Below are 17,362 nucleotides of genomic sequence, written 5' to 3' on the forward strand. Positions count from 1 at the left end.
TGCGTGTTGCACTGAGCCCTGTTCAAGCCTGATGTACTAAGCCTTTGTCAGGTTAGAAAAAAAAATGGTCTGTATTAAAAAGGATGGTCCAGGCTGAAAATATTTATATCTTGGTGTACATAGAGTAGAATTCACTGAGCAAAATGCCGAAAATTTCATCAAAATCGGATAACAAATAATAAAGTTATTGAAGTTTGAAGTTTAGAAATATTTTATGAAAACAGTCTCATCATGAATATTCATTAGGTGGGCTGATGATGTCACATCTCCACTTTCCGTTTTCTCATGTTATTACATGAAATCACATTTTTTTCATTATTTCATACAAAGTTTATGTCTTCATTATTATAATGAAATAAGTTGCAGCAATAAATATCTAATGCACTAAATCAGATGTCAATCCAATTTTTCTTGTTCTTGGAGGAAAATATTTGAATAAACCTATTTTCATATAATAGAATACAAAAGAACAAGTGGAGATGTGACATCAGCCCACCTAATGAATATTCATGACGACTATTTTCACAAAATATTGCTAAAATTTAAACTTCAATAACTTTGTTATTTGTTATCCGATTTTGATGAAATTTTCGGCATTTTGCTCAGAGAATATTCAACTATAAACACTTTCAGCCCGGACCATCCCTTTAAATGAATCTATCCTATATGAAATTTGTTCAGTATACATGTTCAGGTAGGAAAAATAGGAAGTCTTTTGATGAATGGCTAGATATTAAGTGCACTTTGAAGATGCATTCACACTAAAACTTATGTCTGTTGTAATAACTCTCCGATCCAATCAATATGGCCTGTTGCATTAATTGGTATTTATCCCTTATGATCAGAAGGTCTAATTACCACGTTTATTTCTAGAATGTCCCACAGGTTTCATTTTTAACCTTGTGGTATATTACCAGTTTGTTTAAAGGGCCAATTTCCAAACAGGAATGTTATGAAATGGCCCAACTGAGTATTTGATTATTAGTCGTTTGACCATGAATTGGCAAAATAATATGTAATGTTAAAAAAATTTATGAGCTTTTCCAGAAAGTGTTTCCCTGAATGTAAATGAACGAAAGTTGTAGATTAGTCTTACATGAACGATTAGTTTTGTTTTTTTACAAAATGCAATTAACTTACATTAAATTCTAATCAGACATATTGTGGATATTTTCGCATATCATTTTTTCAAAATGTAAATGTAATTGAGTTTTGAAAATTTCCTTGTTGAATTTTTACGGCTAAAATAGGGAGTTCCATTCAACTATAAACAATCGAGTGATGGAAATTTATTTTCCTTCAACTTACATGTACATGTAGGAGCCCCCTCCCTTGGGGCAATGAGAGGTTAAACAAAAAAAAAAAAACAATAATACACTGTCCTTTGAGGGTTTTTTTTCTAAAAGTTGTTTTAAAGGGCTCTGATATTCTGTCTTTCAAATGGAATTTCACAAACAAACATTCACATTACATGACTACTGGGTGTAATTTTTCTTGGCTTCAGCTAAGATTTTCCAAATATGCCCTCATTTCCAAATTGACAAATATAACAGTTACTGATTCTAGCTCCTTCCTTTAGTATTGCTAGTGGCATAACTTTATGAGAGTGCCTCTGAAAGGAAATTGGACTGGCACTCATCTCTACAGGAGGGGGTTGGGGAGGGGGTCTCTTTCCACTCAAGTGTTCTAAAGATGGAAATTCATGGCCTCTTTTGAGGAGCCCCACGGAAACTTATCACCAGGCCATCATCACACCAAAACACTATTCCTTGTGATCGAATGTTGATTTTTACTTTCTTTGATATATATTTTTAAGCGAGTGCCCCAAAGCAAGCGCCCCCAATAACTATGATAACAGCAGGTTTGCCCCTATGAGGACATACATTGTATGACCAAGGAGAGGTGATATCTTCTTGATATGACATTGTTGTTTTTCCTCAATGGGGGGGGGGCAGTTTTCAGACATTTTTTTTAATAGTTTTTCAATTTGTTCATCTTATCGCTGATTTTGATACCAAGGAACTCCTTGATAAGTACTTCACCAGCAGATCATCAGGAACAAAAATGCATTATTCTATTGTTTTGAGAAAAAAGTATATTATTACAGCACATTGTTTCAAATTGCATTACATTATATCCTAAAGTCCTAAAGACACATTTATGCAGATAAACCAAAATAGAAGCTTACAGTTAGTAATTGATCTTGTGTGGTTTTCTGTAATCAAAGATCATATTATCTTTAATGCAGGATGGAAAAAGAAGAAGGGCCCTTTTGTTGAAACTCACATGTGTTGTACACTTACTAGTAATATATTCCAATTGGGTTATTTATGGCACTTTATCTCGTACTTTCCTTTTTCTTGTGTCAAATACATGTTAGATCTCTCTTCCTTATTGTGAAAGGAATGAAAGAAAAACTGATTCTCATATTTAAAGGACAAGTCCACCCCAACAAAAACTTGATTTGAAAAAAAAAGAAAAATTCAACAAGCATAACACCAAAAATTTCATCAAAATCGGATGTAAAATAAGAAAGTTATGACATTTTAAAGTTTCGCTTCATTTCACAGAACAGTTATATGCACATCTCGGTCGGTATGCAAATGAGAGAACTGATGACATCACTCACTCACTATTTCTTTTGTATTTTATTATATGAAATATGAAATATTTTGATTTTCATTGTCATGTGAAATGAAGTTTCATTCCTCCCTGAACACATGGAATTACATTATTTTAACATTTTGTGCTTCAGGCAAGGAGGTCCTAATCATCAAATTCTTAAAATTAAAATATTGTATAATTCAAACAATAAGAAACAAAAGAAATAGTGAGTAAGTGACATCATCGACTCTCTCATTTGGATGTAACTGGCTCGTTCATATAACTATTTTGTTAAAAATAAGCGAAAATTTGAAATGTCATAATTTTCTTATTTTACATCCGATTATGATTAAATTTTCAGCATTTGGCTTGTCTGATTTTTCTCTATTGATTCAAATCAACATTTTTCTGAGGTGGACTTGACCTTTAAAAAAAAGTAATGTTCCCTATGAGCCTCATGGCATCGTGGGTTATAGGTAACCGCCTCCAACAAGGAAATTGGAGTGGCATTGGTCTCCTCTTTTATCTGTCTAATTTCAGCCTGCTTTCCTGTTTCAACTCAATGATGTCCTGTTTTTTAGCACAAGCTATCAGAAACCCTGTTCACATTGCAGAGGGTGTGATGAAGCATGAAAACGATCAGATTTCCTTTGTCTGGACGTCGTCTTCTTGATAAAATACAGCGTCTTAAATTTTGTGTGCACAGTGTGTAAGGACACAATGTGAAATTATCGTCATAATTGTTGGTTTGGAGCATTTCTGCGTGACTCACATCAATCTGTACACAGTCTGTGAACACACTCTGAAGAGAACTGCGGGGCACGTCGTGGTCTAGTGGTTCTTACTCTCGCCTTTCAAACAGAGGGTCGTGGGTACGAATCCTAACCATTGCGTGTATTCCTTCAGCAAGAAGTGCATCTACACTGTGCTGCACTCGACCCAGGTGAGGTGAATGGGTACCTGGCAGGATTAATTCCTTGCATGCACTGAGTGCCGGTGATGGTAGCTCGAGCTAAAAGCCGGGGTAATAATAGCAGCGCTTTGTATTCCCAGGCAAAAGGCGCTTTATAAATACAGCTATTAATTATGAAGAGATTTTCATAGTGTGAAATAACAATTGTGAATGTGAATGATCTGTATTACACTCACATTCTAGATGCGTATTTATCTTCACTTTGTTAAATTTAAGCATTTAAACAGAGTGAATCACGTTTTCACATAGTCTACTATGTGAACCACACTCTTTAGAAGTTTTCATAGTGTGAAATAGCAGTGTGAATGTGAACGATCTGTGAACACTCACATTCTGATGCGTCCACAAGGTGTACACATGTACAGTATTTATCTTCACGTTGTTAAATTTAAGCATTTAAACAGCGTGACTCACATCAATCTGTACACAGTCTGTGAACGCACTCTAGAGATTTTCACAGTGTGAATGTGAATGATCTGTAAACACTCACATTCTAGATGCGTCCAAATTTGTACACATATACATGTATTTGTCTTCACTTTGTTAAATTTGAGCATTTAAACAGCATGAATCACGTTTTCACATAGTCTGCTATGTGAACACTCACACTGTGGAGGTACCCATAGTGTGAAATTCAAGCTGTCAACTTTGAGCATTTTAACAGAGTGCATATCGTGGATTGATACAGCCCACTATGCAAGCGATCTGTGAACACCCACAGTGTAGAGGTGTCCACAGTGTGAATCACAACTTCACATAATTCACTATGTGAACACACTAAACACACTGTAGACACACTAAACACGCTGGCTGGTATTTTGAAGTCAGGTTTAATCTAAACTCTTGTGTAAAGTTGTGGTTTAACTATGGAAAGCCAATTTGTGACATAAATCTCCAACAGTAGAGTTATGTGTTTAGGGTCAAATGATGATAAAACAAAGTTAAAATGTTTTATAAACTATTTCCTTATTGCCCCAACACTACACGTTTAGAGTCCGATTTGCGCGAGTAGAAGATGGGGCTGTACTTAACCAAATGATGTGTAAAGGTAAAACCGACGGACCTGTGACTGTACAGAGCTGCCAAGTAGTACTGATTTTCAGTATTTAGTACTAAAAAGTGAGAAAAATACTGATAGTTTAATGTAAAATACTGATTTCTAAAGTTTCAGCTTTATGTGTTGTCCTATGGTATTTTTAGAATACTGATTTCCTCACTGAAATACTGATTTTCAACTTTAAAAATACTGAAATGTTCTTTTTCAGGTTGGCAGCTCTGGTGACATAATACTAAAATATTGCTGTACTTATTTAGGGGTTCATTTCAGGGAATACTTGCCAAGAGTATCGTTTTGTTTCCAATACTTGTTAAGGGTAGGGTTTCACACGCCAATAATTGTTAAGGGGTGCATTTTCAGAATATGAAAAATATGTGTTTAGGTTGCTTTTCGAGACCCCATGGTCACGCATGGTATCCACTCGTCAATGGAAGTGCCCCCCCCCCAGCAATGAATACACATTGTGGTATTGTTCTCTCTAGCAGAGTTTTATACTCCTTTCATAAACCTATCCTCCAATTAGCCGCCTAAGAGTAATGCGGATAATTCAATAAAAATTGCGTTCACAAACTCCGAAAATAAGCCGCATTATTTTTATGAGCGCCCGTCCTGAAAAAGGCGGATAATCGTCATGACAACTGGACACGCCCCTCCGATGCGGTTGTGTTGGAAAAGGGTGACCTTGTGACCGCACCATGGCAATTATCCGCATTATTTGGAAATGCGTTCATAAACTCAATATCTTGTCCCGATGCTGCTATTATGCGGATAATAGCAGCATCAAAATAATGCGGATAACTCTTGTCCTCCTCCAATTTTACGACCAAATTATGCTGCTATTAGCCGCATAATTGGGTTTATGAAAGGGGTATTAATTGATCTAAAAAAGGAGTTCACTGAAAAGGGATTTGGGCTATTTTGGGAGGATTTGGTGTGAGGACATGAACTGGTCCACACATCAAGATTGTAGTGTATCAAACACACTATCTGTTGTGATCTCTGATGAACATTACTCATCTATACCTACAGCATTCTGCAACTGTGCATAAATATAATTTGTTGAATCGTATGCATCATTTTGCATCTATTAGTTTGAATGTCTAGGAATATCCTGACTATGTGTTATGACTGCAGATAAGACCATATTAGGTATTGCATGACTTCCTTTTTGGAGGAAGGTTCATGCCATTAATATGTTAATATGGCATATTATTTTCAGTAAAGTTAATTTGGAAGAGGTGACATTAAATTTCCTCTTCAAGCTACTGTAGTCGTCTAATACATACTCCATGAAGTTTTTTGGGCTGCATTTTTTTTTTTTTTGGGGGGGGAGGTTGTGACAAATAGGGTCCTAACCAAATGGTAGAAAGGAGATCTTTCCTATGATTTTTTGCATACATATAAATCTCGAAATGTGTATCTTAACCCTAGCCAGGTTGTTCTGGCATGTAGCGTGGTGAGCGATGACCAATACACATTTCTTTCTATATCTACATTAACAATATAGTTTTCACTTTGGGGTAAGATTCTGTGGGATTTTTTTTTTCTAGTTATTAATGGAATAAAAACTTTGATCTTGAAAATTGATTCATACTTTGCACGTCTCTATACCTCTAAATGTTTGGCGTATTCAGAGTCAGACCACCTCAAAGTTTTTGAGTTCCTGGTGGGTGTTTCATAAAGCTGTTCGTAAGATACGAATGACTTTACGAGCGACTGGTGATCCTTTCTTGTGCTCTGTGATATCCCTATGTAATTGAGTTATGACCCAAGAACATGTTCCAGTCGTGCGTAAAGTTGTTTGTAACTTTACAAACAGCTGTGTGAAACACCCCCAGGTATTCTCCAATCAGGAAATTGCCATGATCCAACCTGATTAGAAAATACTGCTAAATAGTAGGTGATTGCAGATATTTTGAAAAATTTCCTAGGGATTTTTCTGAGGTTCAAGGTATTTTGGCAGTGTGAAAGCAAATTATAAGAACTTTCCCAACCCAGCGTGAAGTTGAGTGTGGGCACCGTAAGGGCTTCTGAGCTAGCGATTTTGAATCGCGCGCCTTGCCTGCTGTCACATCATAGTGTGCATGCCCATAACGTTGAGCGTTTACCCCAAAAGGGTTCTGCTTCTGGTCAGTATGAAAGTGGTAAATATAGCAAGAATTTGAGCCCTGAACAAGTTCTCAAAATCTCATGGATATTCTACCGATCGAGGCCGCCTGAATACACCTGCTGAGCACCAGGTACATGTATGAGCGGCCTTTCACAAAACACACTGCTTTGTCTTTGAATATGATACAGTTTCTGCTGTTTTTGTAGGCCATGGGAATTTCCTGCTTGTTCCACTTTGACATGGATGGATGAAACACTTTTGCTCTGCATGCTACATGTATATTTGGAGAAAATTTATTTCCCACGAAATATACTTCCTTAATGTGAAATGCTTGTATTCAGTATGATGCACACATTTTCATGTACATGATTTTTCAACCTTGATTGATTCACTGCACACTTACAATATGCATTAATTAATAACCAAACATGACACAGATCCTGAAGTAAATTTGTTGCAACAAGTCTTCAGATTTTATCAGCATTTCTGGTAGAACCCATTCTCTGAAAAGGGAAATACAAAAAGGTGCACCTCTATCAAGACTTTTAAAAATCTTCTAAAAACTCTTTTATTTAATTGTTAGGTCTTTGTGCGCCTTGAGCACTCTAAAGAGTGGATTTGGGACTTTATAAGCCACATTATTATTATTATCATTATTGTTATTCTCATCATCATCATCATTGTTATTATTATTATTATCTGGAAGTCCTTGGTCAGTACAATCAAAATGGACCTTTTTTAGCATTTCATGGTTGTGCATTGAAAGATTTTGATATTTTATGAAATGGTTTTGAAAACCATGTACATAATTATCTTGGGTAAAAAAAAGCTCTGCCAGAGTTCTTGCCAACCGGCTGGTGTTAGTCATACCTTTTACTGTTATTGGCAAATGCTGCTGTTGTTTAATGGTCTTTTTTCAAATTGATTTATTATTTTGGAGTAGGAATTTCTAAGTAAGGAAATGTTGATGTATGCACGGACACATTAAGTAGTGAAACCCCTTGAATAACCGTTTTAATTATGTATCTCATAGACTTTATACAGAGATCAGATGGTTCCTGTAGGCAATGGTATCACTTTTACATGGGGCCTGTTTCATAAAGAGTTTAAAGACTTGTTATTATAATAAATGCACAGATCGGCCAAGCAAGTTGATAGATTTCATTAGTTTTAAACTGGTATTGCACATTTGTTGTTAAAAGTTTTATGCAATGGACCCATGGTCTATTAAAAACAATTACTGAGAAGGAAGAAATGAGAGAACCAGGAAGGTTTATTAAGAACTGAAACTTTCCATTTAAAAATGGCTGTTTATTGAAAGTTATTCAGTTTCTTAGAAGCAATTACAGAATAAATTTATGAAAAAAATCAAAATCAGGAAGTGCACAAAATATGGAGCTTTTCATTATTAAAAAATCAAATAATTATACTTCTAAATTTGTATAAAAGAAATAGAAAAATCTTCAAAGAGATATCATAGCTGTTATCATCACTTTTCAATTTTTGTTTTCGTCTTTAAATATACCTAGCCCACCTAGACACCGTTCTCACTACCTTCCTAAAACTAGTTTAGTGGAAACTAGTTTGATATGTAGTGAGAACGGTCGAAGCGATCTTCCAAACCGGTTCAGAAAACCACCTCGTAGTTTTCAAGATCGCTTTGCCTCGTTAAACTGGTTTTAGCGTGTCTTCGCACATTTTGAGCGTGCTACTCCGCATGACAGGTGTATAACGCCAACGCTGCGGTTTCGAGTTTCACGCTCAACGTGTCACCCCACTGAGAGCGTTTCCATAGCAACAAGATTGCTTTACGTGAAGTGATTGTAAAACTAGTTTCTTGAACCGGTTTCCAGTAAACTAGTTTTAGAAATCGTAATGAGAACGGCCTCCTATTCTCTCTCTCTCTCTCTCTCTATTTCTCCCTTTCGTCTGTTAATAGTTTCATCATGTTTTGTCATGTTCCAGTTTTTAAATTCAATCTACAAGATATGAATGTGTACGATACTGATAGGAGATTAGTACCAGTATATTTCTAATAATGATTATATTGTTTGGGGGGGGGGACTTGTACTAACAGTGACTGTATTGTGTCTATTCCCTGCACTGTCTGTTGTTTAGAGCATTTTATTTTGATTATGATATTATTGAACAGACAGGGAGGGGGATATCCTGCTCCCCACCCCCCCCCCCCCCACTCCCCCCGGCACCTATTTAATCTTTACTCCTTCTTGTATTGAATATGATATTATTGAACATACATGTACAGGGAGGGGGTATATCCTGCCCCCCGAGGGCCCACCCCCTGCACCTGTTTAATCTTTACTCCTTATTGTATAGAATATGATATACATGTATGGAACGTACAGGGGAAGGGTATGAATTTTCCAGGTGCTTAAACATCCCCAGCCTATGTACATGTATGTACATTTTGTTTCCACTGTATGAATTATGGGAGCGTCATGGTCTAGTGGTAAAGACTCTCATCTTGCAATCTGAGGGACGTGGGTTCGATTCCCAGCCATGGTGTGTTTTCCTTATAAGAAATTTACCCACATTGTGCTGCACTCAACCCATGGTTGAATGGGTACCGGCAGGAAGTTATTCCTCAAAGAGCTGTGAGCACCGGAATAGGTACATGTATACCAGGTTTGCAAGGGTAATATACATGGAGGGTAATAGCCCCTTGAGCACCTAAGAAGGTGGATATGTGCACTATATAAATGCAATATTATTCACATTTCATGTACATGTAAATGCCAATGCTCGTCACAATAATTGCCTCTTATTTTTTTTCTCTCTCTCACTACCCTCTACATGTACATCCTTACCTCTGTCCTGTCTCTCTCTCCCTACCTTTTAATTCTTTCTTTCTCTCTTTCTCTTTCCCCGTCTCCCTCTCCCTGCCTCTCTTTCTCTCTCTCCAGTCAAGAGTTATACACCAGCAGAAAGGAGAGAGGAACTTTCATTCGTTCTACCAGCTTCTAGTAGGATGCACGGAACAGATGCTGAAGGAATTCAAGCTGAAGAGGGATCCTAAAGCCTTCTTCTACATCAATCAGGGAAATGGCGCAACAGTGAGTCCATTTGATGCTTTCACCATAACTAACCCCAAACCTACATAAACTCTATAAATTAACCTGGAGAATGTTTCACAAAAGTCTGACTAAAATTTAAAACTTAAATTCTGAGTTGTGTGGGGTGTATATTTTGCGGGCTGGTAAAATCGCAATAACTGTACTCAAAATCTTAACAGCCCCCTTTAATTCCTGCAGAGAACTACAATACATGTATTTGTAAGCAAAGGGAGGTTGTTACAACGTATGGCATAATTCTAAGATAGAGCATTCTGTGGGTTGTCCTCAAGAACTTATTTTGAGTTGAGATAAGAGGTTTTAACACCTCACCAACTTTAAAACATTTGTAAGCTTTCGATTGTCTGCGACAGCAACATAATCCTAGTTCACCGGAAGTGGTGCCACCGCTCGTTCAGTATCACGTTTGTATTGATGAAAACAGTTTCGATTTAAGTCGACATACCCGTACCGGGCCACAGCATATATACCAGCGTGATAGCGAGCGGGCCGTGGGCCGATGCTCGGCCGGAGAATCAGGCGTAGCATCAAGCTATGAACCAGTGGGGCAACTGTGGGTGCAACATTTGCACTCTTGCGCAAAAAGTCGAAAAAACACAGTTGTTTGGAAATAGAACATCAATTGCCTATCGGATATGTAGTGTCTGAAAACAGGACACACTAAATGTAATGGAAAAGCTGGTAACAAGCAGTAATTTGCAGCTTACCAGCCCTGCTGAATCAACGAAACTCGAATGTTGATGCGGCTTCATTCATTTTTGCTAAGCTTGCATGACATCATGTACGAACTAGCGCTCGTTTGAGCACTATGACACCGAATGTCAAAACCCTCAAATACGAGTCACAGATTTGGGCAGTGAGAGAGAAGGCACGTCACAGATTACTTCGCGCATGCGCAGCGCTTCCAAAATTCCTTAATCTTGTACGTTCACATGGCTCGTCACAGAAAACGAAAGGTCTCTATTATCGCATATTAATCAGATTATGCTCACAGGACCTGCAGTATTGCATCATCAATATGTGTGTAGATAAAGCATGATATTTAGTCAGACTATTTCTGTATGTGAAACACATGAAATATGAGTCGGTGCATACAAACTAATGTTCTCCTTCCCTTTTCTCCTTTTTCCTTCTTCCCCCATTCTCTCACCCTTCCTTTTTCTTTCTTTCTGTATTTTTTTCTTTCTTGGGCTTTAGTATTCATCCTCCTTCTTTTTCCTTCCTTCAAGCATGGATCCTACTTCAAGCGTTCAAATACTGACTTCATGAACGTATCTTTACTGATAATAACAGTAGATCCTATTAAAGCCAATGTGTTAAAGGTCAAGTCCACCCCAGAAAAATGTTAATTTGATTCATGGAGAAAAATCAAAATTCAATCATAATTGTATGTAAAATAAGAAAGCCATGATGAAATTTTATTTTGCAAAACACCTATATGCCCATCTCAGTAACTTGCAAACGAGAGTTGATGATTTCTTCACACACTATTTCTTTTGTTGTTTATTGTCTGAATAAAATACAAAAGAAAGAGTGGATGGGTGATGTCATCAGTCCCAATCATTTGCCTACCAACCAGGATGTGCAGATTACTGTTCTTCAGAAAATAAGCGAAATTTAAAAATGTCCTTTCTTTTTTTTTACATCTGATTTTAAATAAATTTTCAGTACAATTCTTGTTTGATTTTGCTCTTTTTATATCAAATCAACTTTTTGTTGGGGTGGACTTGCCCTTCAAAGCTAATGATCATTGTGACAAGTTATGTCTCCTTTCCCATTTTATTTAGTTTATGATGTCATATGAAATCATATTGTAATGGTGTAAAAATACTCATTATTGACATTAAGTACTCTGTTTAAACTTTGTTTATTTCTCTATTGTGTTGTATTGCATCAGGAGAGGGAGCTACCAGAGGCTAAAGTATGTTACAATTTGAATTCATTCATTCTCAAACAAAATTAGCCTCTCTGCTTTCTGTGTTCAAGTCCTATTAGCAAAATGCAAGTTTTCATGAGTCGTTATTTCATGTAATGCAGTGCTTGGTTTTTAGAAACAAAAAATGTCTATTGTGATTCAAATGTTTATCATTTTTATAGATCAATTGCTTTCCATTGCATTTCCTTTTTTTTTCAAATGAAATCTTTTTAATTCAAATGATATACTTTTTACTTTCAGTTTCCACCACTTTGGTCTTTGAAATATTTGAGACTAAAAATCTGCATTATCATTTGGGGATGTTTGTGTGTAGCGAATCAGTAAATCACAGTTTGAAATATACTCCTGTTCAATATTTCAGACCCCCCAAAAGTTATCAAATTCTCTGCTATTGTACATCATTATCGTTCAGGCAAATTTTTCTCATGATAATACTAGACTCCACCTTCTGCATTTGCTGTGTAGTTGTGGGAGTGTGTAGTCTCCCGTAATTCTATAATATTCTGCAGTAATATGGAGCATTCAAAGATCACTTGCCTGATCCTAGTTTAAAGTGCAGTATTAGCACATAAAAGGGGACAGGGGTCATGTAGCTGTTTAAATTTTGACCTTATTATAAACAGCTAGAATACATGTAGTTAAAATAAATATTGATAGGAAATAATGACAGTTATGCCAAGCAAATCATATAGGACAATCTTTCTTCTTGTTTTCTTTAATAGCATATTGCTTTTAGGATTGAGCAACCCTTTTGGCTTTCCATTTTCAAGTCATCTGTTAAGTCACTCACAAAGTCATTCATAAAGTTATTTGTAAATTATTTTTTTAAAATGTAAATTATTTCATTAAAACTTGATGCAACTATAAAAGTCATACTTGTAGCCAAACGTGAAGTATATCATAAAGACAATGTTAAGATGTAATTCCAGCAAGTCATTCCTAAAGTCAGTCATATACATTTAATCATAAAATCATTTGTATATATAGCAAAGCTTAATGAAACATTCACAGAATAAAGTGTAGATTGTCATCAAATCAATTTAATTGGCTAATCTTCTTTAGATAGTGATGTAGTCGCTGGCATTTTGTCTTCCTCTTTAATTGCTCTGTAACCATCCCAAGGGTTCTTTTTGTGTCATGACTTGTCAGTGTTTCTCATTCCTTCAGTGATGTCAGTGATTCTCTTTTAGTATTCCTATTGCAGTAATGATACATGCAATTAAAAAGTTTACACTCTAAAAAGTTCAGTTTAAAAAAGTGACCTTACCTTCAAAATATATAAAACATTGCGATTTTCTGACTGGCCCAATAGTCTAAAGTAGATTTCTACACCAGCTTTGTCTACTCTTTAAGTTAATCTATAACCATCATTAAGTTAATATCTTATCATTTGGTTTAATTTCCATTTAGCCAATTTACCATTTGTCTTCATAGCAAGGCTATAGCTATATTCATTTTGTCAAATATGCACCAAGTCTAAGCAGTAGTCTGGATAGATTAGCTGTTTATGAACTAAATTTTCATTTGATAACATGAAAAATAAAAGTGGAAATCTACCAGTGCTCATCCGAAACTTGCTATTTGTATTATTGTTTGCATTGTAATCATCAAAGAGAAAGTAATACAATTCATTTAAAACACGTGTCAGGAACCCCAGCTACCAGCTCATGCTTCTTTGGGGTCCCTATTTCTATCTTGTATTATAAATTGTTTTAATGTATGAATGTTGTTTGAATGTTTTTTTTTCTTTTATGTCATTATATTCTCCTAAATGTATAGTTTTTCATAGCAAAACAAACCAAAGTATGGTGATCGCTTTTTGATATATTTTTGTATAATCATAGACAAAATTCCAAACAAACATGATTTTTTGCCAAATTATCATTAACATTCACAATAGGCAGGAGAAGGGTAGTCATACAGATTGCTTGAAAAAAATGTCTATTTTAAAATGGATGATCAAAATGACAAATTTATGCAATATGTTGTAAAAATTGATATTTAAATGAATAGATATTTCTATTGTAGGGTTCACAAGCAGGACATGATAGGAGGGACTACAAGGCAGCTCAAGAAGCAATGAGGGATCTTGGCTTCACCCCGGAAGAGCAAAAGACTGTCTGGACAATGGTAGCTGCCATTATGCATCTGGTAAGTTAATGTAGTAAATTTATTCATCAGAGATACCATATCTTTTTTATGAGATACTTTCATATTCTCTTTATCCAGAAGGCTACCCATCGCACCATGATTTAGATTTTTTTTTAAATAGGTGAAAGGAAATGGAGTTAATTACTACCCTCTCTAAATTGGCAACATAATGAAAACAGCAAAACCACTGTTAAAAAATTGACAACTTTATTTAATCAGATTTATTATCGTTATATATTTTGGGTAATGTTTTATCCATTATATGATATTTTTAGTATAGATTTGAATTCAAATTCATTTATTTTACATCTATTTCAAATTCATTTATTTCATATCTCTAAAAAAACAAACAAGATAAAAATGTTAACTTTATAAATTTGTTGTGGCATATTTACTTTTAATGATACTCGTACCTATTGAATATAGGCAATCATTGTTTTGTTTTGTTTTTTTTTTTAATAGGGTGAGGTGCAATTTGAGCCTGACAAAGATGAAGGATCCAAGGTCCAAAACAAGGATGCCATCAAGACGCTCGCGACCCTGCTCAAGGTCAGCAAAGACGACCTCACCACCGCGTTATGCTTCCGGGTCGTTGCTGCAGGGTCAAACGAGGTCGTGCACAAAGGTCACACCAAGGATCAGGCCTACTACGGAAGGGATGCTTTTGCCAAGGTAAACATCAAAGGATTTATTCTTTTCTTCGATAATCGGTCACCTCCTGTTATTGATGGTACTATAGAAGAAGGAGAGGAGATGCCATTGTGGTATTTAAGATACTGAAAAGAATGATCAAAATGGACTCAAGTCACTTTTTCTTGCCATCAAGAAATTCAAATCTTTGAGATCATACGTTAAAGATATTCAAAGAACGATCTAGACTAGACATACGTTAATGCATTTTTAGTATAAACAGGGTAGTGAATGACTGGAATAGCCTCCCCCAAGAAGTTATTGACTCAGGCTCCATCAATGTATTTGATGTATAATAACACATCATATGGAGATGGAAGACTGTATAAATTCAGATGAAGAGATTGAGGTCAACAAGTAGGTGTTTCTTGAAAGCTGTCAGCAGTGACTAAATTGTCAGTGCTGACAATGTCAGTGAAATCCTTGGTTTTGATTGGCTGAAAGGCACTGGCCTCTGACTATTACTATGGTAACTTTAGGAGAAAGACAACTTGTCAGTGCTGACAACTTTCATGAAACGGTCCCCAGGATTACCTCACCTCGTAACATGATGATGATGATGGTGTTAATTTGAAGATCAGTATCATCTTGGCCTGCCAACAGTTGTCTGATTTTCTAATATTATCATCATAAATTGTGGTATGACCTTTGCCATCCAGGGATTACTTCTATGGAATTCTTGATTTTGATTGGCTATTCAATTACCATTGAATAGTAAAGTTACCATAAACAGCTTATTTGCACAACCATCCACAAAAAAGAGTTTTTTTATTATTACTATTATTTTTCCAGGCAATGTATGAACGCCTCTTCACGTGGATCGTGGGTAAGGTGAACAATGCCATTGAAGTCAAAGGTACAGTGAAGGATCATGGGAAGGAGACGGTCATCGGTGTGCTGGACATCTACGGCTTTGAGATATTTGATGACAACAGGTTAGACACTTGAGATCTTTAAGTCTTTTCTGGATAATCTCTTTATTTCATTTTTTTTCATTTCATTTTCAAATTGTAGGAAATCCAAGTTATGTTTATCATGTGCTCAGAATAAAAATAATTTCCGAATCAGGTATATGTAAACATAAATTTCGAAGGGGGGGGGGCAACAAAACAAATAAGTAAAGTGATTGAGGGATTGAGGTTATGAGGCCAGGGCCCCGTCTTACAAAGAGTTACATTGATCCAATCAGTTGTAACTCTGGAAATCCATCAGTATCATAATTTTTTCTACATGAAATTTGCAAAATGTCCTTTGTAAACAAAGGAGAACACACCAAATTATCAAGAAATCAATGAATTCATGGATATACATTCATGTCTAGAATTTTTTTAACAAACATGCATTATATATGTTGAATTTGCTGGCTTTCCATAGTCTTCGTAAGATGGGCCCCAGGTATGCCTATAAAGGTAAAAGCTGCCAGCATTGCCAGCACTATCTTGCAATGAACCAAAAGCGTGCATTTATTATTAAAATTTTCTCAGTTTATGTACTCAATTAAGCACAATTGTGTACACAAAATCTGCAAATATTCCATGGACTTACCCCCCCTCCCTCCTATTTTTTACTGAATTCAGACTTTAGATAGTGAGGCGTACATAATAGGAATTGCCCATGAAATGAAGATTGCAGTCGTTATTTGTATGCTTCTTTCTGTCCATCCGTGTAGCTTTGAGCAGTTCTGCATCAACTACTGCAATGAGAAGCTTCAGCAGCTCTTCATAGAGCTCGTCCTGAAGCAGGAGCAGGAGGAGTACCAGCGGGAAGGCATCGAGTGGACCAAGGTGGAATACTTCAACAACTGCATCATCTGTGACCTGGTGGAGGAGCAACACAAGGGGGTCATCGCGATCCTCGACGAGGCCTGCTTGAACGTTGGGAAGATCACCGATGCCGTAAGTTTCCATCGCCGTTCGCACGAATTTGGCATGCACATTCTTTACCACATAAACTACAAGCCAGTAAAAAAAAAAAACGAAAAAATATTTTCTTTTTTTTATTAATAAAATATGTAAATTTATTCATGAAAAACCTTATTTGCATATTCAACACCCAATTTTTTTTTCCTCCAGGTGTCATCTTTGTAGTCATATTTAAAGGATTCCACAAAGGAAAATTGCATATTAAAAGCCAAATATAAAAAATACAAAGTATAAAAATGAGCCATTTTCAGTATGTTGCGCAAGACTTTAAAGAAAAAAATCTTAAAATTTTGTGGCTCTATCTTTTTGCGTTTCAGAAATATCGCCCCCCTAGTCCTTTTAGGGTTAAGAAACCATATTTAGGACTTTGAAGATTTTTTTTCTTTACTTTTATGCTGATTAAGATTTAGTGTTGTATCTCTGCAGTCAGGGTGGAACAAGGGTTTTTTTTTATGGGGAGGGGGTAGGAACACCTAACATCTAGTGTTGTTTTAATTGAGTAATAGGGGTAGTAAAGAGTTATACAACCTAGGCTTCTGCTTTACTACTTTTCTCTCTTCCTTTTTCTCTCGTTACCTCTTTTCCCCCTTTTCTTCTTTTTTTATTCCTTTTTCTCCCCCTTTTCCCCTTTTTCCACACTTTTTCTCCCATATTTTTTTTTTTTCACTCCTTTTTTTTCTCCCCATTCGTCCCCTCTTTTCACTACTTGAATAATCTTAGGAGCATAGTTCTCCCTTCCCTCCCTCCACACCCCCCCCCCCCCCGTGGCATTGTTGTGTGTACAGTAGTAGTTCACTCTCTTCCTTATCATATTTATTCATTCTTCC

General features: G+C 36.1%; 1 protein-coding gene across 1 annotated transcript in view; it reads left to right on the top strand.

The window, feature by feature from the left end:
* LOC121426334 (unconventional myosin-Id-like) overlaps positions 1 to 17,362 on the top strand; it is a 64,356-nt gene that overhangs the window by 33,565 nt on the left and 13,429 nt on the right. The window contains 6 exon segments of the mRNA XM_041622602.1: positions 9,669 to 9,818; positions 11,734 to 11,757; positions 13,801 to 13,923; positions 14,386 to 14,595; positions 15,406 to 15,548; positions 16,283 to 16,508. Of these exon segments, the coding sequence (XP_041478536.1) occupies positions 9,669 to 9,818; positions 11,734 to 11,757; positions 13,801 to 13,923; positions 14,386 to 14,595; positions 15,406 to 15,548; positions 16,283 to 16,508 (876 nt within the window).

Source organism: Lytechinus variegatus, chromosome 13 (genome assembly GCF_018143015.1).
Source record: "Lytechinus variegatus isolate NC3 chromosome 13, Lvar_3.0, whole genome shotgun sequence".
NCBI lineage: Eukaryota > Metazoa > Echinodermata > Echinoidea > Temnopleuroida > Toxopneustidae > Lytechinus > Lytechinus variegatus.